General features: G+C 41.2%; 2 protein-coding genes and 1 long non-coding RNA gene across 3 annotated transcripts; all 3 read right to left on the reverse strand.

Moving 5' to 3' along the window:
• Window positions 1-236: 236 nt before the first annotated feature.
• Window positions 237-6,823, reverse strand: LOC309688008 (G2/M phase-specific E3 ubiquitin-protein ligase-like). Its single transcript, XM_082503409.1, has 9 exons — window positions 5,561-6,823; window positions 5,254-5,393; window positions 4,596-4,673; window positions 4,122-4,327; window positions 3,941-4,040; window positions 907-1,069; window positions 698-804; window positions 463-607; window positions 237-325 (listed from the first exon to the last, which is right to left on the reverse strand). The coding sequence occupies exons 1-9, from the start codon at window positions 5,606-5,608 to the stop codon at window positions 251-253; spliced, it is 1,062 nt and encodes a 353-aa protein (XP_082359535.1). The 5' UTR covers window positions 5,609-6,823; the 3' UTR covers window positions 237-250.
• A 1,086-nt stretch (window positions 6,824-7,909) lies between these two features.
• Window positions 7,910-11,993, reverse strand: LOC309686985 (extracellular calcium-sensing receptor-like; the record flags this gene model as incomplete). Its single annotated transcript, XM_082501653.1, has 9 exons — window positions 7,910-8,838; window positions 8,925-9,048; window positions 9,144-9,371; window positions 9,737-10,012; window positions 10,096-10,302; window positions 10,524-10,793; window positions 11,002-11,088; window positions 11,239-11,533; window positions 11,758-11,993. The coding sequence occupies 9 exons, from the start codon at window positions 11,991-11,993 to the stop codon at window positions 7,910-7,912; spliced, it is 2,652 nt and encodes an 883-aa protein (XP_082357779.1).
• Window positions 11,994-18,398: 6,405 nt separating this feature from the next.
• Window positions 18,399-20,359, reverse strand: LOC309688164. The gene is made up of 2 exons (XR_014270972.1): window positions 19,226-20,359; window positions 18,399-18,647 (listed from the first exon to the last, which is right to left on the reverse strand). It is a non-coding gene; the product is annotated as an uncharacterized lncRNA (long non-coding RNA).
• Window positions 20,360-24,890: the final 4,531 nt, after the last annotated feature.

Consider the following 24,890-nt stretch of genomic DNA (forward strand, 5'->3'; position numbering starts at 1 on the left):
AGGAGGACAGGCAGGTGGCTCAAAAAAACACGCCGAGTTGTTATCTGAGTGCACAGGACAGAATTAGCGCTAGTTCAGACAGATGAGTTTTCACAATCGCTTTCCCGCAGGTGTACGTTACCGCTGTGAGACGACTACGGACTGGCGTGGAGCAGCAGGCTGGGCTGGATCAAATAGTCCACCTGATGATCGCCTGGGATGGGGTGCAGGTGTGGAGTTAACAGCCACGCCCGTGGGCGTGGGCATCCCATCAGCTCCTCGGACGCCGGGCCGCGGACCATGACAATAGGTATATACAGCTCATCATAATGAAATCAGCATCTGGCTGTAAATAAGGAAATAAAGTAGGTTATATTTTAGATATATTGTTCATTCAAAACTAATAAATAAATACAGGATAACTACAATACAGATAAGTGGACTGTCTTTGGATCAGACTGAAGCTGCTATGTTAATACTTACTTTGAGGATTTTCCCAGGAACAAACAAACTGTGGCAAGCTTCAGGATTTACAGCCATCAGGTTCACAAGACCATACAGTTCCATGCCCTTTTGGAGCTGCTGTAGCTTTGGAATCAGTCTTGTTGTAGAGTGTAAGACAATGGCACTTAAAAAAAACAAACAAAAAAAACAAAATGAAAAACTAGTTGGGGATGGGGGGGTGGGTTAATGATCTCTCTGATTTTTTCTCTCTTACCGGATCATGCTTTCCTTACTATCCATCTTTATCTGGTTTGTGTATCCACAGTTGACAATTTCATCAGCCCACATCATCAGAGACTGTATGTCTGCTGCATCTTCAACCTGGAAATGTATAATGTGAAAGAGGAAATACAGAAGGTTAAAAGTGTTTAAAAACACCATACTCATAATATATCATGTGCCAGAGCTAAACCAGGTGCTCACTTTGCGGATGAGCAGGGAAGATTCCACATCTGCAACATCCTCCTTAGACAGACAGCTGAAATCAACCTCTCCTGAGCAGAGGAAATTGTAGCACCATTCTTTGAAAAAGGCAGGAGATGGGCCTCCTTGGGCGAGGCTGACTACAATTATTTCACCAACAGTTCTGTGTAGACAAATGATTATAATTCATTTTCAGGTAACATTTACAAAAATATCGGATGCGTATTAAATGTAATACACAAAGCTCGTATGGACTGCGGACTATAACGGACTATAAACGACCAGCTTCTTCAATGATGAATGCCGATGCTTCACTGGCTGATGAGCTGAACACGTTTGCTCGCTTCGACGCCGCAGCAATTAAAACAACAAACGGCTGCGCGCGCTCGGAGTGCACCAGTGAAGAAAATGCATTCGTCATCACAGAGCATGCCGTGAGGAACACCTTCAGGAGGGTGAACACCAGGAAGGCAGCAGGACCAGATACAATCCCTGGCCGGGTCCTTAGAACCTGCGCTGATCAACTAGCACCGGTGTTCACGGAGATCTTCAACCTCTCCCTGGCCCAAGCTGTGGTTCCCACGTGCTTCAAACGGTCCATTATTGTCCCTGTTCCAAAGAAACAACAGCCCGCTTGCCACAATGACTACCGTCCAGTAGCACTGACTTCAATTGTGATGAAGTGTTTTGAAAGACTGATGAGAGATCACATCACTTCTTCACTTCCTCCCACCATCGACTCACTTCAGTTTGCTCACCGGACTAATCGTTCCACAGACGATGCCATATCTCACCTGCTCCACACATCCCTGAGTCACCTGGACACTGGCAGAGGGAATTATGTTAGGATGCTGTTCGTGGACTACAGTTCAGCATTCAACACAATAATTCCCTCTAAGCTTTTCACCAAGTTGACGGATCTAGGACTCAGCTCATCACTGTGTCAGTGGATCCTCAACTTCCTCACAGACAGACCCCAATCAGTGAGGGTAGGAAAACAAGTCTCCCCCTCCATCTCACTCAGCACTGGAGTGCCTCAGGGCTGTGTTTTAAGCCCCCTGCTGTACTCACTGTACACTTATGACTGTGTAGCTACATCCGACACCACCTCCATTGTCAAGTTTGCTGACGACACTGCTGTTGTGGGCCTGATCTCCGACAACATCGAGACGGCCTACCTGGAGGAGATTAGGAACCTGGAGACCTGGTGCCAGGAGAATAACCTCCTCCTAAACATCAGCAAGACTAAGGAGCTGATCGTGGACTTCACTACAAAGCAGGCGAGGAATTACAAACCCCTCATCATCAGTGGCACGCCAGTGGAGAGAGTGGACAGTTTCCGATACCTGGGTGTCCACATCACTCAGGACCTGTCATGGTCCTGTCACATCAACACCCTGGTTAAGAAAGCCCGTCAGCGTCTCTTCTTCCTCAGAAGACTTAGAGACTTCCATCTGCCACTGAAGGTGCTCAAGAACTTCTACTCCTGCACCATCGAGAGCGTCCTGACGTCAAACATCTGCACCTGGTTTGGGAACAGCACCAAGCAGGACAGACGAGATCTGCAAAGGGTGGTGCATCAGAGCTCCCTGACCTGCTGTCCATCTACACCAAGCGGTGCAAGTCCAAAGCTAGGAAGATTATGATGGACCTCTCCCATCCCAACAATGGACTCTTCTCACTGTTGAGGTCTGGGAAGCGCTTCCGCTCCCTTAACCCTTTACAGCCGATCGGAGCGGGCACGCTCTGTTTTGCGTAACTATTTTTAAATCCCGGTAGCTCTGCAACCAAGTAAGCTAGCGCAATAATTTTTTTTGCATATGAAACTGGAGGAGTTGTACTTACATCTTATGCCATCAGCTTGTCCTAGGTCACAGTTTCCTTCCACATATAGCTTTGCAAAAACTGCATAAAAATCACTTGCAGCAACAAAAACATGATATTCCAGAAACACGCTTCGCCGATCCATCAGCTGTTTGTAACACTTCCTACGTCCATCAGCGCGAACTATCACATGACCGCATGACCTGCCCGAAACCGGAAGTGACGTCATTTTGCGGAAATGTAGTTTTTTACGATCGGGGCCTTATGAGCTTGTGTTTTACTTGTTATGTGTTTTAAAAAGTTATGTTTGACTTTATGACTTTCTGTGTCGTTTCTGGGATGCTTAAGACTCATATTGCACTGCTGGAAATAGTTTATTTTGATGCATATGCTGTTATTTTGCAAATTTGCACTATAATATTTATTTTCGTTTTTCCTGCAGTATATAAAAATTGGTGTATTTCAAAAATAAAACTATGAAGACACTCAAAATAAATTTCCTGTGGTGGGAAACTAGTTTGTGTAACTTTTTTGTATTTACAGTCTTGAGGGATAAGCCTCTTAAATTTCTCTAACTAGAAATATATGTTAAAAAAACAAAAACGATTTTCAATTTTTTTGTAGTTTATTGCACTTTTTTGCAATTTATGTAATTACTATGCACCTAATGCAGACATATTATTAAAGTTTGGGCTATAATGGTTGTATTGATGTATAGCAACTTGAAATGCTCCCAAAAATGGCTCCACAGCATGTAAAAATATAATATAAGCTCTGGCGAACTTGGTTCTATGGTAGGTCTTAAAGGGTTAAGGCCAAAACAGAGAGAATGAAGAGGAGCTTCTTCCCCCAGGCTATTCGGGGCCTGAACCAGGTGTAGGACTGGACTCTCCCAAACACGTCACTATAAGACTGGACTCTCACACACGTCACCACACGCACCACCACACATTTCCTATAATCCTATAATTCCTATAATTTATAATCCTTATCTTTATAATCTCTTCTGCTATTTGCACATTCTTTACTGTAAATTCCTAAGTTAATTTGTAAATTTTTGTAGTAAATTGTAAATATTGTAAAACTTTTCTTCTGTCATTTAATGGTCGGGCATTGTACAGCTACAAGCATTTCACCCCCATGTCATACTGTGTATGGTTGTGTGTGTGTGACAAATAAAATTTGAATTTGAATTTGAATTTGAACCAACCTGAAGTTTTCAATATCAAGATCGGTCAGAGAATACTTGGGGTTTTTGCCCTTGTTCTCAGGTCCTTCAAAGAATCTGCTTTCAATACCTGAAATCATGTCTTTCATACAAAAAATATCCGCATTTTTAAGTTATCCATTATTTATTGACACTAGGACAAAACAGGTAATAGGCAACTCACCACTCAAAAACTCTTTCCTAAGTGCTCCTGTATCCTCGCCTGCCTCTCCAATGAAAACCACCCTAAGAACACTGGTGGGAGATGCAGCTTTTTTTCTCTGCCACTGGAGAATGCCTCTGTCTGGAAGGTCTTCTCTGTCCACACACAACTTAAATTCTGTTGTGGTGTCGACTTGTTGTTCAAGGCAACGCAATACATCTTCCACGCTTAACAAAAACAGGGTAGAAAACATCCTAAGTTCTCAAAGAAAAATAATCATCTTTAGATTAAAAGAGGCTACCACGCTAAACGTGATTAGAAATTATTGCAGCATGTTCTGTGAAACAACCTTTAACAATAATTTAAAGTAGTCTGATCATAAAATGTTTTATATGAAATTAAACCCCAGTTATTGTGTAAAAGATCTTACACATAATTTTAACAAATGGTTCTGCGCAATAGTGTGTATATGAACTATAATAGAGCAAAACGTACCTGTCTGTTGTGCGTACTGAAGTTTGAGCTGGTGTCCCTGTAGTTTGGTCATTTTCTTCAGGCACCATGCATTGAAAGCTGTTGACGAAACAAAGTTAAAAAAAAAAAAAACTACATATGTTTGCGTGGACTGTTACTGATTAACATTTTTTCATAAACGGCTGAAAAAAGATTACCTATCCCCACACAGACTCGCATGGACTATGATCTCATCTTCAGGAAAATCCTTAGTGCATATTTTGTTTGTCTCCCCATGCCAGCTTGTAGGAGTTCAAGCTCTTCAGCTGGCAAAGGTGTGTAAGGATGTAATTTTTGATTTTTGACAGCAAATAAAAACTGAGGCCTGTGGTCTTACTGCCTGCCTTAACACGCTGCTTAGTAGATGTTAAACATCACTTTTTACCACGGCTCAAGTGTGATTTGAAATATCCTGGAAATGATCTGTGTGATGAAAATGCATGAGTTTAAAAAATGCAGTGTTGCATAACATAAGGGTTATTGTTTAATAAAGTTATTAAATATGACATCAGTCCTTAATAGCACATTTTAATTTAAAAATCAATGTTGATAAATCCACAAACCAAATAACTTTAACAGAAAAGATTGCAAAAAGTAAAAAAAAAAACCCAAAAAAAACCCACACAAAACAAGCAAAAACCTTGTCATCTCTTGCTGGATAGTCAGATTTCTAGGCTCCGGCTGCCCACTCTCTGTTGGCCTCCCTGAAGGATTTGTGGATATGTTGTTAAGCAGCAAAGACACCAGATTTCTTACTGCTGACTCAACTGCACCATTACCCTAAAAAGCATGATTAGGATACACTGCCTCAGTAAGACAACTACGCTGGTAATTACCCATAAGGCTAGCTTAAACTCTACAGCTGCATCTGTAACTACAATTTCACAGCATATTAAACAGAAAGGACAGCAAATTACAAAATTCAGAAAAATTTTTTTTTAACTCACCCGATACTGTGGTGTAGTATTATTGGAGCCATTGTTTGATTCTGCCATCTCTTCTGTTAGGTTTTGTATTGTTCATTGTCATTTATGCTTAGAAATATTTAACCATATATGCTTAGAGGTGTATAATCATTTGTAGATTGAAAGAATGTCTCATCCTAGGAGGTCTGTAACAACTCTGTGTAGCATGAAGAGGGGAATGCGTTCACTCCTCTCTAGAGTGTTCTGGCATAGATCACACACCTCCTAGGAGAGGCCGTATCTTCTCTTGCTGATATATGGTTTAGCAAACACACGTATATCTGTTTAAGTATAAGAGCCTTTTGTTCAGATGGACCCGCTAGACTCTTCACAGGGTCACATCTTGACCTCACACAAATCACACACACACACATACACAGTATTCTTTGTTCACATGTATACCTATGTAAGATGTTATATGTTAATGACCCTATGCATATTCATGTAACCACAATAAAAGGAGTGCTATGGGGGACCTGGCTGAGAGTCTGACGGAGGTCAAGTGGTGGAACGACGCTTGGCTCCAGCCAGGTCTCCCTCATGCATGAGTAAACATGAAGAACCTTGCCTACTTGTGTCTTGCTTTGCAGTGTAATTATATTGTCTTCAACGTTCCAGCGAATAGGTTCAAGCTACAGACCTATCATCTTCTTTAGCTGCAGAGTAAATCAAAAATCCCTCTATCTGCAAGAAGCGAGGCTGAGTGGACAGTGTTTCTGGTGTCCGGAAGGCAATAGCTAGCGAGCTGATTGGAGACCGTAAGAGCCAATCAGAATTTTTGAAACCAAGTCTGTGATTGGTTGGTTTTGTGGCACACTTATAACGGTGTACAGAGAGTTGAGCGTACGAAGCAGAGAATGTTGTGAAACTGAGCGAGAGGGGGTGCTATTGTGTGTATATATGGATAAGCGCAAACACTGAAATACGTTTTTTGCACGCAGCAATGAATTTTGTTCACTCAAATTCAGCTTTTGTACGCTCAAAATAAATTTCTCCTCAAAATGCAACACTTGCACCTGTTGCACCTGCAATTTTTTTTTACGTGCCCTCAATTTTTTTTTCGTGCGCTCAGAATAGTGGCACAAAAATAACGCCATACATCACCGCCATCTGCCATGGACTACCCTGTCTGCTCTGTCTCCGCCATCTAGACCATTGGGTCCTGCCTCATCCCAGCCAGAGGCCTCTGGTTTCAGGTTTCATGTTCTCACATGTCACGTTCTGTGTACCTAGTGTTTAGTGTTTAGGTTTTCCCATTTTAGTTTTTGTTAGTTTAATCTTAGTCTCTCTTTATTTTGTATTTTGTGCAGTCGAAAATAAAAGTCTTGCTTTACGGTCCAGTTCCGTCTCCATTGTCTGCATGTGGGTCCACTCTTTCTGCACTCCACCTGGTCTGCCATCCCAGACCTGACAATTAGTTTATAATTCTTAAATCTTAATCCTAAATCCTTAGTTATTTAATAATTTATATCATGAAAGATAAAGATTCCTTTATTGTAGCTGTAGTTGGGCATTGTACATTGAAATTGGAGCAGACTTTATGTTTCAGCAGAGCTTATGTTTTAGCAAATTAGTATACACACTGTAATGATGGTTAAAGGTTATTTTACTGTGTTAGAAAAAAATGGTAAATGGCCTGCATTTGTATAGCGCTTTACTCAGTCCCTAAGGACCCCAAAGCGCTTTACACTACATTCAGTCATTCACACACTGGCAATGGCAAGCTACATTGTAGCCACAGCTGCCCTGGGGTGCACTGACAGAGGCGAGGCTGCTGGACACTGGCACCACCAGGCCCTCTGACCACCACCAGTAGGCAAACGTGGGGTTAGCATCTTGCCCAAGGATATTTGACATGCAGCCAGGAGGCAGCCTGGGATCGAACCACTGACCTTTTGATTAGTGGCTGACCTGCTCTGCCACCTGAGCTACAGCCACCCCAGGTTAGGTTGGCTATCTCTGTGCACTGTTGTTGTTTCTTTAAGATACATGTTTGGTTGTGATGCAGGAAGAAGTGAGTTAGTGTGTGCGGGAAGGGGAGGGGGGGTTCTTGTTGTTGTTGTCTAAAGCTGGAGGGAGTTGAGCTATACCTATAATGAACATTACAGGCCTCTCTCATCTTTTTAAGTGGGAGAACTTGCACAATTGGTGGCTGACTAAATACGGTTTTGCCCCACTATATGTTTCTCAGTGAACATCAGTTCCAGAAAGACCAAATACCCTGGAATATAACATAACAGTATGAAACCATATTTATTGCTTTGTTCATTTAGACAATGTATTTTTTTTAGTTGCGTATAAGCTTAAATAAAAAAAAAATCTGGACGTTTTCTACTGTATATGAAAAATCTGTGTTCCATTGCGGCGAGCCATTATAGCTTTCTTTGTGTTCAACTCTGGTCTCAACAGGATTATGTAACATTTGGGTCCAAACAATGTGACCAAGAGTCCAAAACTTGAGGCCAAGATGGCAAATACCTCCACTGCATCTGCATAATTTCCTGGTGAGCTGATATAAACAGGAACAAAGGCCACCCACACAGTACAGAAGATCAGCATGCTGAATGTGATGAGTTTGGCCTCATTAAAACTATCAGGGAGATTCCTCACCAGGAATGCAATTAGAAAACTGAGGAAAGCTAGCATCCCAATATAGCCCAATAACACTGCAAAACCAACAGTTGACCCAACTGCACACTCATAAATGATTTTATCATTGTGGTATTGGGTGTTTTTATGTGGAGTTGGAGAGGAAGAAACAAGCCAGGTAGTGCAGATGGCTGCTTGAATAGCTGTAAGAAACAGAACTGTTCCTCTCTGCTGCATAGCACCAAACCACTTCAGACTGGTTCCCCCTCCTGGCTTGGAGGCTTTGAACACAGCCAGAACTACCATGGTTTTTACCAGGATGCATGAGACACAAAGCACAAAGCTGATCCCAAATGCTGCATGCCTGAGTTGGCATGTCCATAGCCTAGGTCGTCCAATGAACAGCAGTGAACAAAGGAAACACAACTTGAGTGACAGCAATAGCTGAAAACTAAGTTCTGAATTGTTGGCACGTATTATAGGTGTTCTGCGATGGTAGAAAAAGATTCCTAGAACAATAACACATATAAATGTTCCCAGCAGTGAAATTGCTGTCAAGCAAATACCCAGAGGCTCATGGTAGGAGAGGAACTCTGTCTTCTTGGGAACACAGTGATCACGCTGGGGGTTTGACCAAAAATCCTCTGGACAATTGGTGCACTCCAAGGAATCTACAAAAAGGGGGAAGATGGTATCATACATACTATGTTTAATATGAATCTAATTAAATATGCAGCGGTAAAAGATAAAAACTCACTGCTCTTGTTAGTGGTTTTTCCCTCAGAACAAGGGATGCAGTCAAAACAGCATTTGGGTTCCTCCTTCTTTCTCACCATGTGGGTACCAGGAGGACAGCTCTCACTACATACCGATCGAGGTGGCTATAGGATGAAATTAAATATTACCTGCCAGAATTACATATATTATGTAATACATATATGTGCCAAAATATAAAAGTCTAAAAACCATATCTAACCTTTTTGGATTCAAAGTTCCAGAAGATTTTGTCTTCATCAAGTATGAGTTCTTCACCTTTGAAAGCAGACCTCTTAACCTCACCCACAGTTTGAATTTTAATGTTTCCATCAGGGAGCCACAACCAGTTCATCACATCATAAATTGGCACCACATCACCATTCTCATCAAATGACACTTGATCACCAAATGGAGTGGTAAAATTGACCATTTCCAAATAATAAATAAGCTGTTAAAAAGGGATTTATAATAAATAAATTATTTTTCATAGTGCAAACAGTGGCACCTGGTATTAAATAATCAAATATAACATTAAATTGGATTTATACAAACATATAAAATTATTACAATCTAACTCAAAATCAAAGATCGCACATCACTAATACTGCTGTATATGCCTACTGGTTTATGATCTCTCAGATCTAAATATATTAACCATTACTCCAGTTCAGAAGGATGAAAACATCTTTTTAGCTCATTCAAACTTTTTCATGGTTTGTCTTTCGTATTTACTCTACTGTGTGCATTCTGTTCTGAAAGTAATTATAGGGCAAAAGATCTTCTCATTTAATGGAGTGCAATTTGATATCAAACCTGCCACGGTTCCAATGTTTGCAATGTGGCACAGCTGTGGCCACGGAAAGGTCCTCTTCCTGGCTTGCACCGTAACATGTCATCAAGGGAATATGCTAAAGCATATACAGCTTTGTACACATTGTATTCTGGCCGGAGGTTGGAAATATCCAAAAACTCAGAGTCCACATGGTCCAGATCTTCCTCTCCAGTGCATAATGTACCTCTACCTTCTACCCAGCCTGTTGGAGCTGGTGCAAATCTGCACTTAAATGTGAATTCCCAAAACTGATTCACCTGAAATTTATTGAAAATTATTTTTACAAATAATAAAAATATATACATCTTGGACATATGATAAGAAAGAGTTCAGCTCTCACCATGCTATTTCCATAGCTGTTATTGTGATGTAGGTCAGGACGTATTTGTAAGAGGAATTCCCTGAGCCCTGGTATTTCTCCTCGACGAATTGCAATGCCCAGTGTTCCACCCAGATATGGCATGAGCTGAGGTGTTTGGAGCACAGTAGCTTCTGTCCAGGCTTCACTGGCCATCCACTGTAGGCCAGTTAGATTTTGCCTCACTACCTGTGCATTGTATTATACAAAATCTGTAATGTGATATTGTAGCTCAAAACTACTTTAGTGACATAATATTACAGTAGATGCAGTAGATGCTCATGATGCAAATTAATTCTACATGACTAGTTTTTACTACACATTCACACAGACATATAAAACATGTTTTGCACAGTCTAATGATTTTTATTCTTGCAACTAGTAATAATTAAATTGTTTTAAACCCAAACCTCTTCCATAAGGTTTACTATGCGACTATGATGTGCAAAGACAATGACAACTCGAGCTGAGGACATTTTCATCACATTCACAATCCTCCTGAGTTCATCCATGTCTTTGTCCCAGGGTAAAATCTCGAAGTAAGCCAGGCATCCTTCACCCGACAGACTGAGATCAGATTGCAAAGATCTGGCTGCGTGAAGTCCGTAATCATCATCACTGACAAGAAGACCTGCCCAAGTCCAGCCAAAGTGTTTTAGAATCTGAATCATAGCACGTACCTATGTAAATACAAATTAAAGGGTGAGCGCAAAGACAAACAAATCTTTCATACCAGTATTTGCAGATCAACTTCCACAGCACACAGGTAGAATTTTTTAGTTTTTTACATCATTATACATTCTGTTAAAAAACAGGTATTTTATTCCTGAAAATACTTCTGTTGTTGCATTAATAATTTAGTGACAAATGTGAAATTGTGCTCCTGACCTGGAAAGCATCACTTGGTATTGTTCTAAAGAAGGATGGATACTTTTGACGGTCAGTTAGGCAGGAACAAGTGGCAAAATAACTCACCTGTGAAAAATACACATTATGTATAAATATCCAAAGTCTGTACTCCTTTATTATTTTTATCATGTTAGCTCTATTATTAAGTGGCTTTATATTTGCTATGAAATCAAAATAATACAAGGTATCTATTACAAGATTAAGAAGACCACTTACCATGGGTACTCTGTACAAACCTAAGACGTTGGAAATGGCAATAGAATGTGTAGAGGAAGAATCACCCACAATCCCTATGACTGGAAGATTTCCAGTACATCTATTATCTAATATAATGTTTTCCTCTTGACCACTGGCTAATGACAATGCTGCACGGAATCCAATTCCAAGTGTGACACAGTTATCATAAAGAGTATATCCAAGAGTGACATTTGGCAGCAGGTTGGAGTTTCTGTTGATCTCATCAATAGCAAAGGCCATGGTTTGTGCCTGCCTAAATCCTAGTTCATAAAAACTAACAAAGAAAAATACAACAGTATACTTGGAAAACATGTTACACAAATACTGTTATAAACCACAATTAAAGGGATTTTTAATGACAAAAAAAATACAAAGAAGATGTTTCATTCCAGACAAGGCATTTTTTCAAATGTATTAATGCAGAGAGTACTAGATATAAGATGCATATCAATAATAGATTTTCGCTTTCGTTTTCACTTTTTTCCCTGACATACTTACCCATGGCAAGTAGGCTGTTGTGGCTGTGAGGTAAAAGACAGGTCAGCAACGCTTGAAAAAAAGTGGACTTGAAACAGTCCACCCAGAATGACATCTCCACTCTTGTGCATGCCATTTAGATGAAATTGTCTCTGTAACTGACAGGAGGAGGGAAACAGAGAAGAGGCTACAGCAGAAGAAAAATAGGAATACAGCAAAATGAATAAGAGCAAGTTGGTTTGTAATAATGACCACATGACAGCTTTCTGACTTTCTGAGTCTAGTCGTCAGGTTTTATTGTTTTGCCATTCCCTTTTATTGACATGCTGTGTTGACTAATCTTGCATACCACCCATAAGGGAAAAACAAGGAGCAGTGGCAGGACCTAAAGGACATGTCATTTGAGATTACGTTTGTATGCAGGTAGACCTCGATAACACTGCAAGTTAATTAGTTATCAACAAGGACTCAGCTCTTTTGTGTGTTTTTGTTTTGTTAATTTAAATTTTATATTTTTTAGTCAATATAAAGGAAGAATTAATAGTCTTGTGGTTGATCCAACGTGGCAAGTAAGTAAATAAAATGTTATTTAATAGCACCTTTCAAAATAAATCTCACAAAATGCTTCACAATTAATTCCAGAACATGAAAAGAAAAGTTAACCAAATGCAAGTCTTAAAAAAGAGACCACCAAATTCAGAGATCTTCATCTTAGACAGGGACAGCCCAGAGTCTAGAGGTTTCAAAAGCTCTTTGTCCTTTAGTTTTCAGCTTCTTATGATGTCTAGCCAGCAGATCCTGCTTTAAGAGTTAGCAAATGCGGCAAGGAGACCAAGATCTTCCATTACCAGCACAAAACAAACTTCAGCTATTTCTTTATGTAAGTGGTTGGATGACAGCCTTAAAATAAGTAGGACCTTGACCAGAGACCAGTTATGTTTTAATTATAGTCAGCACATGGACACATATAGACCGAAAGAGATTTTTGGACAGAGATGTGTTAAACATCAAGCGAGCAGAAGGATGCTTTCACTGAGTCAACTAATTTAACCAGCTCAGTTTAAGAAACAGATAAAAAAAAATGAATATAACATGTCAAACTGGAGCAGGAACAGCCAACAAAGATGCTAAAGGAAAAACATTTTTTCTTTAGCATCAAACATCACTGATTTTTTTCTGCTTATAAAGAAACAAGAATATCTTAATGTTCATTTTAACACACTGAGACAGCAGGTAGCACAGGGGTAACAATATCAGTAATTCTGTCAAGTAAGACCTTACGATTACCCTTAATCTTTGTAACAAGGTTTGAATAATAGACAGCTGTGGCATTTCTAACTGAATTGTTGAGATAAATATGTAAATAACTTTTCCTTCACAAATGCTCAACTCTTTGATAAGAACACTTTAATCAGTGAATACTGTCATTTATTCTTTTTTTGGCCTGTCCTGTCCTGCACTGTAGGAATCAGAATTACTGTCTGATGGCAAAGAAAAATGCCCAACCGATTTACTTTCCTAAGTGGATCATTACAGCTTTTTCCATACTGGTCCACTTGATTGTCATAGTTTCTTTATTATTTCTTTCTTTATTTTATTTTATTTTTTACGTTTAAGTAAAGGCCCCCAGCCCCAGATGGCAAACAGAGAACAGGGGTGTGAAGACCCCATAACTCATTCTACCTGCTCATATGGGGTGTTCCAGTGTGCTGTTCTAAAGTGCATTTAAAATATGGGAAGGGCATGGTACCAATGACTCTCTGCCAGATAGCAGCTGGTGTCAGCACGGCCCCTTCAGAGCCCTCAACGTCTACATGTATTTAAAATTGAGAAGTGGGCACCGGTACCAGAGATGAGGTGGGAGGAGGGAGGCAACTGGGGATGGGGAGAGAAGGACATGTCTACCCAGAGTTAGGACCAAGAAGCAGAGTTGCAGTCTTACACGCCTCTCTGCAGCTTCTCTCCTCCTGTCATCCCCCCAAAACTCCAGAGACTGTGTCAGTTCCCAATCGGACAATAAACAAACTTAAAACCAGCAAAAAACAACTTTAACTAACTACTACGACTTAAAAAATCACAAAGAAAGAACAATTCACTATCCAAATCTATACCAAAGAGTAAAAAAGTGAAATTAAACATTAGGTCTCTCACTTCCAAGTCTCTGTTAGTACATGAGTTAATAATTGATCAACAAATTGATTTACTCTGCCTTACAGAAACCTTGCTACAGCAGGATGATTATGTTAGTTTAAATGAATCAACACCCCTGAGTCATACTAACTATCAGAATTCTCAAAGCACAGGCCGAGGGTCGGTGTAGCAGCAACTTTTCACACCAGCCTATTAATCAACCAAACCATGAGGTTGTTCAGAATGCTGTTGCAAGGCTTCTGACCAAGTCTTCCAGTTACTCGCATGTCATACTCCTGCTGATCCAGCTTGACATTTGGAGCTCCGCATGGACAAGCACCAACATACGTCAGAGATCTTTTACATCCATACATCCCCAGCAGGTCCCTGAGGCCATGTGATCACGGCTTGCTGGTTGTCCATCATACTAGGCTGAAAAGTGACAGAGCTTTAGTAACAGTGGCCCCCAAATTCTGGAACTCTCTGCCTTTGAGCTTGAGATCTGTGGACTCAGTGGTGTCTTTAAAAAAAAAACACTAAAAACTAGGGATGGGACTTTAACTCATTAATTGCATGTATTAATTAAAAAAAAAATGCATTAAAAAAAAGCATTTAATTGCACTTTGGATTCCAAGCAAAGGAGAACTTTTGTTAATGCACGATTTCCTTGTATACCGATTGCACTGATTTACACATCATCGCTACAAAGAATCAGAAGAAAGCGCATTACTAGGACTTATCGGAGGCAATTTTCATTTCAAAAGACTACCTGAGCAAAGCCTCGATAAAAGTGTTGTTTTGTGCAAACTGTGAAAAAAGGAGTTTGCATACCACCAAAGCACTTCAACCTTATGGTGCCATCTTAATGCAAAACATGTTGCAGTGAGCACAAAAACTGTGGGAGCTTTTAGCTCTAACACCAATCACCAAGTACCAACAAAAGGTGTCGGCATCCCAAACTTGATGAAATGACTGGCTTACGGACCAAAATTAGTAAGTCAACATCGGACAAACTTACAAATTCTCTTGCAAAATTGATTGCTCTGGACTGTAGACCACTATCAGTGGTAGAAGATAGGGGGTTAAAAAATGTCCTACAATTAGCGTCAGGTGATCCAACTTTCCAAAGACTATTTCAAGTAAAATTCAACAGCTTTATGACACTGAAAAGCAAGAACATTTCTTTCATCACAGACAGCCCTGCTACTATGGATTAACTACACAAAGAGCAAACAAGACTGGGGCAACAGAAAGAGCCACTCATACAGGATGTTTCCACATGGTGGAATTCAATGCTGGATATGGTTTCGCGTCTACTGAAGAATCAAGAGGCTGTTTTTGCTGATCACAAACTAGTCATTTTAACTCCATCAGAGCTTGTAAAACTCCACGAGCTGGCAACTGTCCTTGAGCCATGCAGGTAAATAAACTCTCTTTTAACGTATTGTTACAGTTTCTTCAAAAAGTTCTAGATTTGAAAGTTTGTAAAAATTACTTTCTTGAACTGTCTACTACAGGTTTGTGACTGAGCTTCTTAGAGGTGAGACATATGTCTCATGTTCAGAGGACCTATCCAACATGTAGCTACACTCAAACAACCAGTGGCTCAAGATAGCTACCGTGCTTGACCCACACTTTAAGGATTTAAAGTGCTTTGCAAGGGGAGAGTGAGAAGAGGTTTGGACCAGCCTTGAGGCCCTGCTGCAGGAACAGTGTAAAAATGCCAGCACAAAGGAGCCAGCAAAGACAAGGTTCTTCATCTTCTCTTCATTGTCTTCAGACTCTGATTCAGATTAGGAAGCCATGTGTAACAGGGCCCTGAGTTTGTAAAGAGCAGAAAAAAAAAAAAAAAAAAAAAAGAGCAGAATCCACCATCAGCGAGAAAGACTGCCTGGTGCAGTGGTGGTCCAGTCAAGCAGGGACCCACCTTCAGCTGTCTGTCCTGGCCCGCAAATATTTGATTAGTCCTGCCACTTCTGTCCCATGTGAGAAACTGTTCTCACTTGCAGGTCACATAGTAACAAAAAAAGAAAGCACCTTGAGCTCTGAAAATAAGAAAAGGCTAGTTTGTCTAAGTAACTGGCTGAAAGAGATGGACAGTAAATAAGCATGGAGGTATTGTGAGTCCAACGGGTTTGTTATTTTTTGCACTAAAAGTTTTGATGATCAAACTATTTTAGCCTAATGTACAAAATAATATTGGCTAAGGTTACTCAGAGTTTAAAGGTGAAGCAGGTCAAATAACCTTTTATTTTTCTGCCCTATTTTTAAGAAGAAAAACTGCACTTTATGTTGAATTTTTTATTATTATTATTATTTAAAAACAATACCATTTTGAAAATGTACATAAGGTACTTAAAACAGCATTTTGTGTTTAAGTCTGCCCAATTTTGGCCAGGGATATTATTTTTGTTTCTCTGTTTTGAATTGAAATGCTGTTTAAATGCTTTTCCCCCCCATAAATTAAAAGAGTTAGAGTTTACAGTATTTATTTCCATCTCTATTATTTAATTCTGTCGCCCACCCTTTTAAATAAAACAAAAAACATTTACACTTAGGGGGAAATTTTCTTGTGCGATTAAATTCGATTAATTACAAAGCCTCTAATTAATTAGATTTTTTTTTTTAATTGAGTCCCACCCCTACTAAAAACACATCTTTTTTTAAACTTGCTTTTGGTTGATTTTTGTTTTAATGTTTTAGTTTTTCTGTGAAGCACTTTGTGATTTTTATTTTGAAAACTAATATACAAATAAAATGTTACTTTACTTTACAAAGACCAAGACAGACTTTTAATTCATTTGAAAGCCTGATGCTCAGCCTTGTTCACTCTAGCTGCAAAACTCAAAATCCAGTGTTATTTGTGATCATCTATCATCCACCTGGGCTTTACACAGTTTCTCACTGATTTTTTTATCTGATTTAGTGCTCAGCTCAGATAAAATAATTATTGCGGGTGATTTTAACATCCATGTAGATGCTAAAAATGACAGCCTCAACTCAACATTTAATCTGTTGTTAGACTCAATTGGCTTTCTTAAAATATAAAAGAACCCACCTGCACTCTGGATCTTGTTTTAACATATGGGGTAGAAATGGAACATTTAACAGTGTTTCCTGAAAACCCTCTCTTGTCTGATCATTTCCTGATAACATTTAAACTTACAATAATTGATTACACAGCAGTGGGGATTAGACCTTATCACAAAAGGTGTTTTTTTCTGAAACTGCTGTAACAAAGTTTAAGAATATAATCCACCCACTGTTATCATCTTTAATGCCCTATACCAACACAGAGCAGAGCAGCTACTTGAACGCTACTCCAACAGAGGTCAATTATCTTGTTAATAATTTTGCCTGCCATATGGGACTGGATACTGTAGCTCCTGTGAAAAATAGAGCCTCAAATTCAGAACTACTTGGCTCCCTGGTATAATTCTGAAACATGTAGCTACTTTTAGTACCATTTAGTCTTTTTCTCCAATTGATCTTTCTGAGTTAACTTCAGTAATTACTTCCTCAAAACCATTCCTACAACACTGCTCAAAGACGTCCTGCCATTAATTAATGCTTCAATTTTAAATATGACCAACCTATCTCTATCCAAAGACTACAAGAACACAAGAAGAATATGGTAAGTTAAACAAAGAACTTGGTACAATGAGTAAAGATGGCCTGTTACTAACATGAGTTAGCTGACAAACTGGTGAAGAAGAGATGTAGACGCTGGTCTTAAATACTGCCTGTAGATCTACAGGGAGTGCAGAATTATTAGGCAAATGAGTATTTTGTCCACATCATCCTCTTCATGCATGTTGTCTTACTCCAAGCTGTATAGGCTCGAAAGCCTACTACCAATTAAGCATATTAGGTGATGTGCATCTCTGTAATGAGAAGGGGTGTGACATCAACACCCTATATCAGGTGTGCATAATTATTAGGCAACGTCCTTTCCTTTGGCAAAATGGGTCAAAAGAAGGACTTGACAGGCTCAGAAAAGTCAAAAATAGTGAGATATCTTGCAGAGGGATGCAGCAGTCTCAAAACTGCAAAGCTTCTGAAGCGTGATCATCGAACAATCAAGCGTTTAATTCAAAATAGTCAACAGGGTCGCAAGAAGCATGTGGAAAAACCAAGGTGCAAAATAACTGCCCATGAACTGAGAAAAGTCAAGCGTGCAGCTGCCAAGATGCCACTTGCCACCACACAGCAAATCCAGCATGTCCAAATTAACACTGTCAGATTTGATTTCAACACTATTAAAGTGTCTATATGGGTCCACACCAGAGAGTGTTAATTTAACTCTTTTTGGAGAGTTGGTACGTTAACTCTGATTTAGTGTTAAACACCAAATCTGTCTGGAGTTGATAATTTAACACTTGGTGTTAAGAGTTTATATATTAACTCTCAAAGAGTATTTTAGTTTAACTACGTAAGAGTTATCTTCTAATTCATTCTAAAAAGCGGGAATTTTACTGTTCTGAACTTCTAGAAATTTCTTTTGGAAATGAACATTTACTAAAAAGACACAATGGTTTTTGAAAAACATTTATTCTGAACTGTGCACCACAATTTCAAAACATTTTCTGAAAGATGTAACAGTATACATGTTCTCACTTTCATTAGAATTTTGTTTATCAAAAGGTCTGACATGGTAAATGCAAATAACAGCATTCTCATCACTTATTTCTTCAATACAATATGCATGTCCTTCATTCATCCCTTTGTGGAACATCAACGCACTTCTGCTCTCCCCCATATTCCATCTTCACAAGCATATCCTGTGCGGAGATTGAATAAAAATTAGTTGACACTAATTAATGGCACAAATAATTCAGTAAACAATTGCAGCACAGTGAAAAAAAAAAGAAAAAAAAAAGGAATCCTCTTTGAGCCACTACTTGTGTAAAGTATTTTCCCAAAAGACAAAGACACAGGTAATACTGAACTAAATGTAAAACCTCAACCTTTTTAATTTTTACCTAAACCGTGTGCACAAAACTCTGGAGGGATCTATGCTAACGTAGAATCTACTGCTGTTTGCTCGTTTTTTTTAGTTTTTTTTTATGGGCGATCGTTTTCAGGCTTCAAGTAGCACCATTATACCAACATTTCACATTCTAGACATTGTTTAGGTGTATTTGACCAAAAGTTTGACTGAAAATTCACATGCAAGCTTTTTTTCAAGGCTGCAGTATTTGCCCGCAAACAATACCTTTCAGCTAGCTAAAACAGAATATTATGCTATCAACGAGCAACATGGCTAATGCCTTTCACACAGCTTTGTCTCAACTCCAAAGAGCCACAGAAGTAAAAGCTCATAATAATAATTGAAACAATCTTTGAAAAAATGACTTACCAAGCATGGCAAACAACTCAAATATGTAGAGCAAAATGTTCTGAAACGGCTTCACTTCAGCTTCGATTGGAGCCGTGCTAGGGGCGGATTCTGTGAATTTACTCTATTGGTGTCATAGCCCCTGTAGGAGTTCAGAGTTAAGAGGTCAAGAGTTAATGTTTCCATTGTAACACCTCCAGATTTGACAGAGAAACACTAATTTTTAACACTCGATTTTAACTACTATCATTTTACACCTCAGAGTTACATTAAAAGAATGTGACTCTGCTTAGAGTAAAATTAACTTTACTTTTGCAAGAAGACTATTAACACCAAAACATTTAACACTTTTGAATTTGCTGTGCAGTTTGGCCATATTTCAGAGCTGCAACATCACTGGAGTGCCCAAAAGCACAAGGTGTGCAATACTCAGAGACATGGCCAAGGTAAGAAAGGCCGAAAGACGACCACCACTGAACAAGACACACAAGCTGAAATGTCAAGACTGGGCCAAGAAATATCTCAAGACTGGTTTTTCTAAGGTTTTATGGACTGATGAAATGAGAGTGAGTCTTGATGGGCCAGATGGATGGGCCTGTGGCTGGATTGGTAAAGGGCAGAGAGCTCCAGTCCGACTCAGACGCCAGCAAGGTGGAGGTGGAGTACTGGTTTGGGCTGGTATCAACAAAGATGAGCCTTTTCGGGTTGAGGATGGAGTCAAGCTCAACTCCCAGTCCTACTGCCAGTTTCTGGAAGACACCTTCTTCAAGCAGTGGTACAGGAAGAAGTCTGCATCCTTCAAGAAAAACATGATTTTCATGCAGGACAATGCTCCATCACACGCGTCCAAGTACTCCACAGCGTGGCTGGCAAGAAAGGGTATAAAAGAAGAAAAACTAATGACATGGCCACCTTGTTCACCTAATCTGAACCCCATTGAGAACCTGTGGTCCATCATCAAATGTGAGATTTACAAGGAGGGAAAACAGTACACCTCTCTGAACAGTGTCTGGGAGGCTGTGGTTGCTGCTGCACGCAATGTTGATGGTGAACAGATCAAAACACTGACAGAATCCATGGATGGCAGGCTTTTGAGTGTCCTTGCAAAGAAAGGTGGCTATATTGGTCGCTGATTTGTTTTTGTTTTGTTTTTGAATGTCAGAAATGTATATTTAGAATAGAATAGAATAGCCTTTATTGTCATTGTACAGAGTACAACGAAATTGGAGTGCCACTCCCTTGGTGCAAGTTTCAATAATAAATATAAATGTAAAATATAAAAAGTACAAAAAAAACCAATCGTAAGTACTCAAACAATAGTATGTACAATATATACAGGATAGCAGCATTAATATAATGACAGTATGAATAGCAGCATAATATAATGACAGTGACGGTATGGAATAGGTTCAATTGTTTTTGTGCTTATTTACTACGGTGATAGCTCTGGGAAAGAAGCTATCCCTGAATCTGTTTGTCCTGGTTTTATGTGACCTGTACCGTCGGCCTGATGGTAATAGTTCAAACAGTTGGTTGCTGGGGTGAGAGTGGTCCTTTGTTACATCCTGGGAGGCTGTGGGAGTGTGTGGGCGTGGTGTTGTCTTCTCTCTCTCCTCCTCCTTCGTTCTGGCCCCTCCCCTTGTCTCTCTCTGCCCCTGCCCTCTCCTTTAGGTCACACCTGCTGCTCATCTGCTCTCGTTACAACCAATTACCCTCAGGGGTGATATAAGCTGGAGAAGAGCAGTGTGGAAGAGGAAGGAGAGGTTTCTGGTGGTTTTCCTCTGTGCTGGTCAGAGTGGGCTACTGACTTAGGTGTGGAACAGCCTGCTGCGGGTGACCAGCCTTCTGGTGTGTGGCTCTGGTGTGTGAGTAGTGCTTAACTGAGCAGTGATTGCCCATGAGTGATGGCGGCCTTCATTAGTTTGTGTGGCCTGCCTGGATATTGTTTGTTAGCAGCGTTGCTGTCTCTTTCTGTTGAAGCCCTATTGTTGCTTTCTTTGTTGAGTGGTCATTACCACTTTGGGTTGACCTCCCTGATTTCTTATTAAAAAGCAGCGGTGCTGTCTCCTTTTGTTGTTGCCATTTGTAATTATTGAGGTGTTTGCCTACAATAAAGATCTCTTTTATATTAAATACCTGGAGAAGAGAGACACGTATGTGAGGATGCTGTTTGTAGATTACAGCTCAGCATTCAATACCATCGTTCCCTCGAAGCTGGACAGGAAACTGCAGGATCTAGGACTGAGCAGCTCCCTCTGCAGCTGGATCCTTAGCTTCCTGTCTGACAGACGCCAGGTGGTCAGACTGGGCAGCATCACCTCATCCCCCATCACACTGAACACTGGTGCTCCACAGGGGTGTGTACTGAGCCCTCTCCTGTACTAACAGGAGCCACTAACAGCTCCAACATCATTGTGAAGTTTGCGGACGACACTACAGTGGTGGGTCTTATCACCAACGGTGATGAGACGGCTTACAGGGAGGAGGTCAGCGCCCTGACCCACTGGTGTCAAGACAACCATCTCACCCTCAACGTCGCAAAGACAAAGGAGTTGATAGTGGACTTCCGGAGGTGCAGAGAAGTACACACCCCCATCACCATCAACGGCGCTGCTGTGGAGAGAATGAGCAGCTTCCGGTTCCTTGGAGTACATCTGGCTGAGGATCTTACGTGGTCAGTACACACAAACAAAACAGTGAAGAAGGCGCAGCAGCGCCTCTTCTTTCTCAGGAGACTGAAAAGATTCGGCATGAGCCCCCGCATCCTCAGGACCTTCTATCACTGTGCCATTGAGAGCATCCTCACTGGATGCATCACCACCTGGTATGGCAACAGCACCGCCTACAACTGCAAAGCTCTCCAGCGAGTAGTGCGGTGCTCTGAACGGATAATTGGAGGTGAGCTTCCCTCCCTCCAAGACATCTACAGGAAGCGCTGCCTGAGGAAAGTGGGGAGGATCATCAAGGACTCCAGTCACCCCAGCCATAAACTGTTCAGACTGCTTCCATCAGGAAGGAGGTTCTGCAGCATCCGGTCCCGTACCAGCAGACTGAGAGACAGCTTTTTCCATCAGGCCATCAGACTGCTGAACACGTCATAGACACCTCAGCTTCACTACTGGAACTTCAACATTATGCACTCCACACTGTATATAAATGCCACTTGTTTTGCACATATTCAACTCTGTATATTTTATTATTATTATTATTATTATTATTATTATTATTATTATTATTATAATATATATATATATTTTTTTTTTACTATTTAATTTGTAAAAATGTGTACACACACACACACACACACACACACACACACACACACGTAGGAAAATATTTAGTATACACATCCAGAAATGCATACACTATTATATATTGTACATATATTTATTAGTTTCAGGTTGGCCATTCTTGTATTTTGCTCGTTTGTGTTGTTGTGTTTGCACATCTCTGTTGCTTGTGGGGCTCGCACACAAGAATTTCACTCGCATGTGCTGTGCCAGTGTGCCTGCACATGTGATGTGACAATAAAAGTGATTTGATTTGATTTTGATTTGAAATACCTCTGCCTGGCGTTCTTTTCATTCCACCTGGATCTAACTGTTACTGTCCCCCACCCTCATCGCCTAGCATTTAAGAGGGGACGTAACATCCTTGATGATATTGCCAGCTCTGCTGAGGTACCGAGAGTTTGCAGTGACCTCCAGGCTGGGCAGAGAGCAGCCAGTGATCTTCTGGGCTGTGTTGATGACCCTCTGCAGTACTTTCCTGTCTGCAGCTGAGCACCCTGCATACCATGTTGTTATGCCGTACGTTAGGATGCTCTCTATGGTGGCTCTGTAAAATGTCACCAGCAGCCTCTCCTCCAGGTTGTTCCTCCTGAGCACTCTCAGAAAGTGGAGACGCTGCCGGGCCTTTTTAACCACCGCTGTAGTATTTGCAGTCCAGGAGAGGTCATCAGATATCTGCACGCCCAGAAACCTCATGGAGTGTACCCTCTCCACACAGCTCCCGTGAATGTAAAGTGGGGCCGGGTCTGCTCTGCCCTTCCTGAAGTCCAAGATAAGTTCTTTAGTTTTCGTGGTGTTCAGTTGGAGGTTGTTAACTGAACACCACTCAGTCAGTCTGTTGACCTCATCTCTGTAGTCCGACTCATCCCCCCTTGAGATGAGTCCAACCACTGTGGTGTCATCCGCGAACTTTATGATGGTGTTTGAGAGATGGGTAGGGGAGCAGTCGGATGTGTAGAGCGTAAACAGGAGGGGACTCAAAACACATCCTTGTGGAGACCCGGTGCTGAGTGTGATGGTGCTGGACCGGTGGGGGCCGAGTCTGACAGACTGTGGTCTATTTGTCAGGAAGTCCTTGATCCAGAGGCAGATGGGGGTGGAGAGTCCCAGGTGAGACAGTTTCTGGACCAGGATCTCCGGGATGATATGATTGAATGCTGAGCTGAAGTCCAGAAAGAGCATTCTCACATAGCTTCCTCGGTGCTCCAGGTGACTCAGCGCAGTGTGGAGCGCTATGGTGATAGCGTCCTCAGTGGAACGATTTGTCCTGTAGGCAAATTGGTGGGGGTCCAGAGTGGGAGGCAGACCGGCCCTGATGTGCTGACAGACCAGTCTCTCAAAGCACTTCATCACTACAGGCGTAAGTGCAACAGGCCTGTAGTCATTTGGGCTGGCCACAGCTGTCTTCTTGGCGATGGGGATGATGGTGGAGGTTTTGAGGCAGGGCGGGACGGTGTTTGATGACAAGGAAAGGTTGAAGATTTTAGTGAAGACTCCGGTCAGTTCGTCAGCACATGCTCTGAGAACCTTTCCATGTATTCCATCAGGACCTGCCGCCTTCCTGGGATTCACTGACCTTAGAACACACCTCACTTGGTGCTCCCTAAGTGTTAGTGTGCCAGTGCTGGGGGCGGGTGGAAGTGGTGTGGCAGCTGAGGGCTTGGTCGTCTCAAAGCGGGCGAAGAAACTGTTTAGATCCTCAGCCAGTGAGGCATCAGTCCTAGATGTTGCCTGGTTATTGCTTCTGTAGTTGGTAATGTGATTGATCCCCTGCCACATTTTTCTGGGGTCGTTGTCAGCAAGGTGATCTTCAATCCTCCTCCTATAGGCAGCCTTAGCTTTCCTGATGCCTCTACTCAGGTCTGCCCTGGCCGCCCTATACGCAGCCCTGTCCCCTGACTTGAAGGCAGTGTTGCGGCTTTTTAGGAGGGATTGCACTTCGCTATTCATCCAGGGTTTTTGATTTGGAAACACCCTGACCCTTTTGTTGACGGTGACATTGTCAACACAGTTCCTGATGTACGAGAGTACAGTGTCCGTGTACTCCTGGAGGTTGTGGCTGGAGAATAAATCCCATACAGTTGTTGAGAAGCAGTCCTGCAGTTGAGAAAGGGCTCCTTCAGGCCAGGTTTTTATTGTCTTTGTCTGGGGCTTTGTTTTTCTCAGCAGGGGGGTGTAGGTGGGGGTGAGGGACATGCAGAGGTGGTCAGATCCAGCCAGGTGGGGGAGGGGTGTCGCTCTGAAAGCATGCCTGATGTTTGAATAGACATGGTCCAAAGTGTGTTCTCCTCTCGTAGCAAAGTCAACGAACTGGACAAATTTAGGAAGCACAGTCTTTAGGCACGCTTTGTTAAAGTCGCCGGCGACACTAAAAACCCCATCGGGGTGGGCAAGCT

Source organism: Aulonocara stuartgranti (genome assembly GCF_965226115.1).
Source record: "Aulonocara stuartgranti genome assembly, chromosome: 14".
Taxonomy (NCBI): domain Eukaryota; kingdom Metazoa; phylum Chordata; class Actinopteri; order Cichliformes; family Cichlidae; genus Aulonocara; species Aulonocara stuartgranti.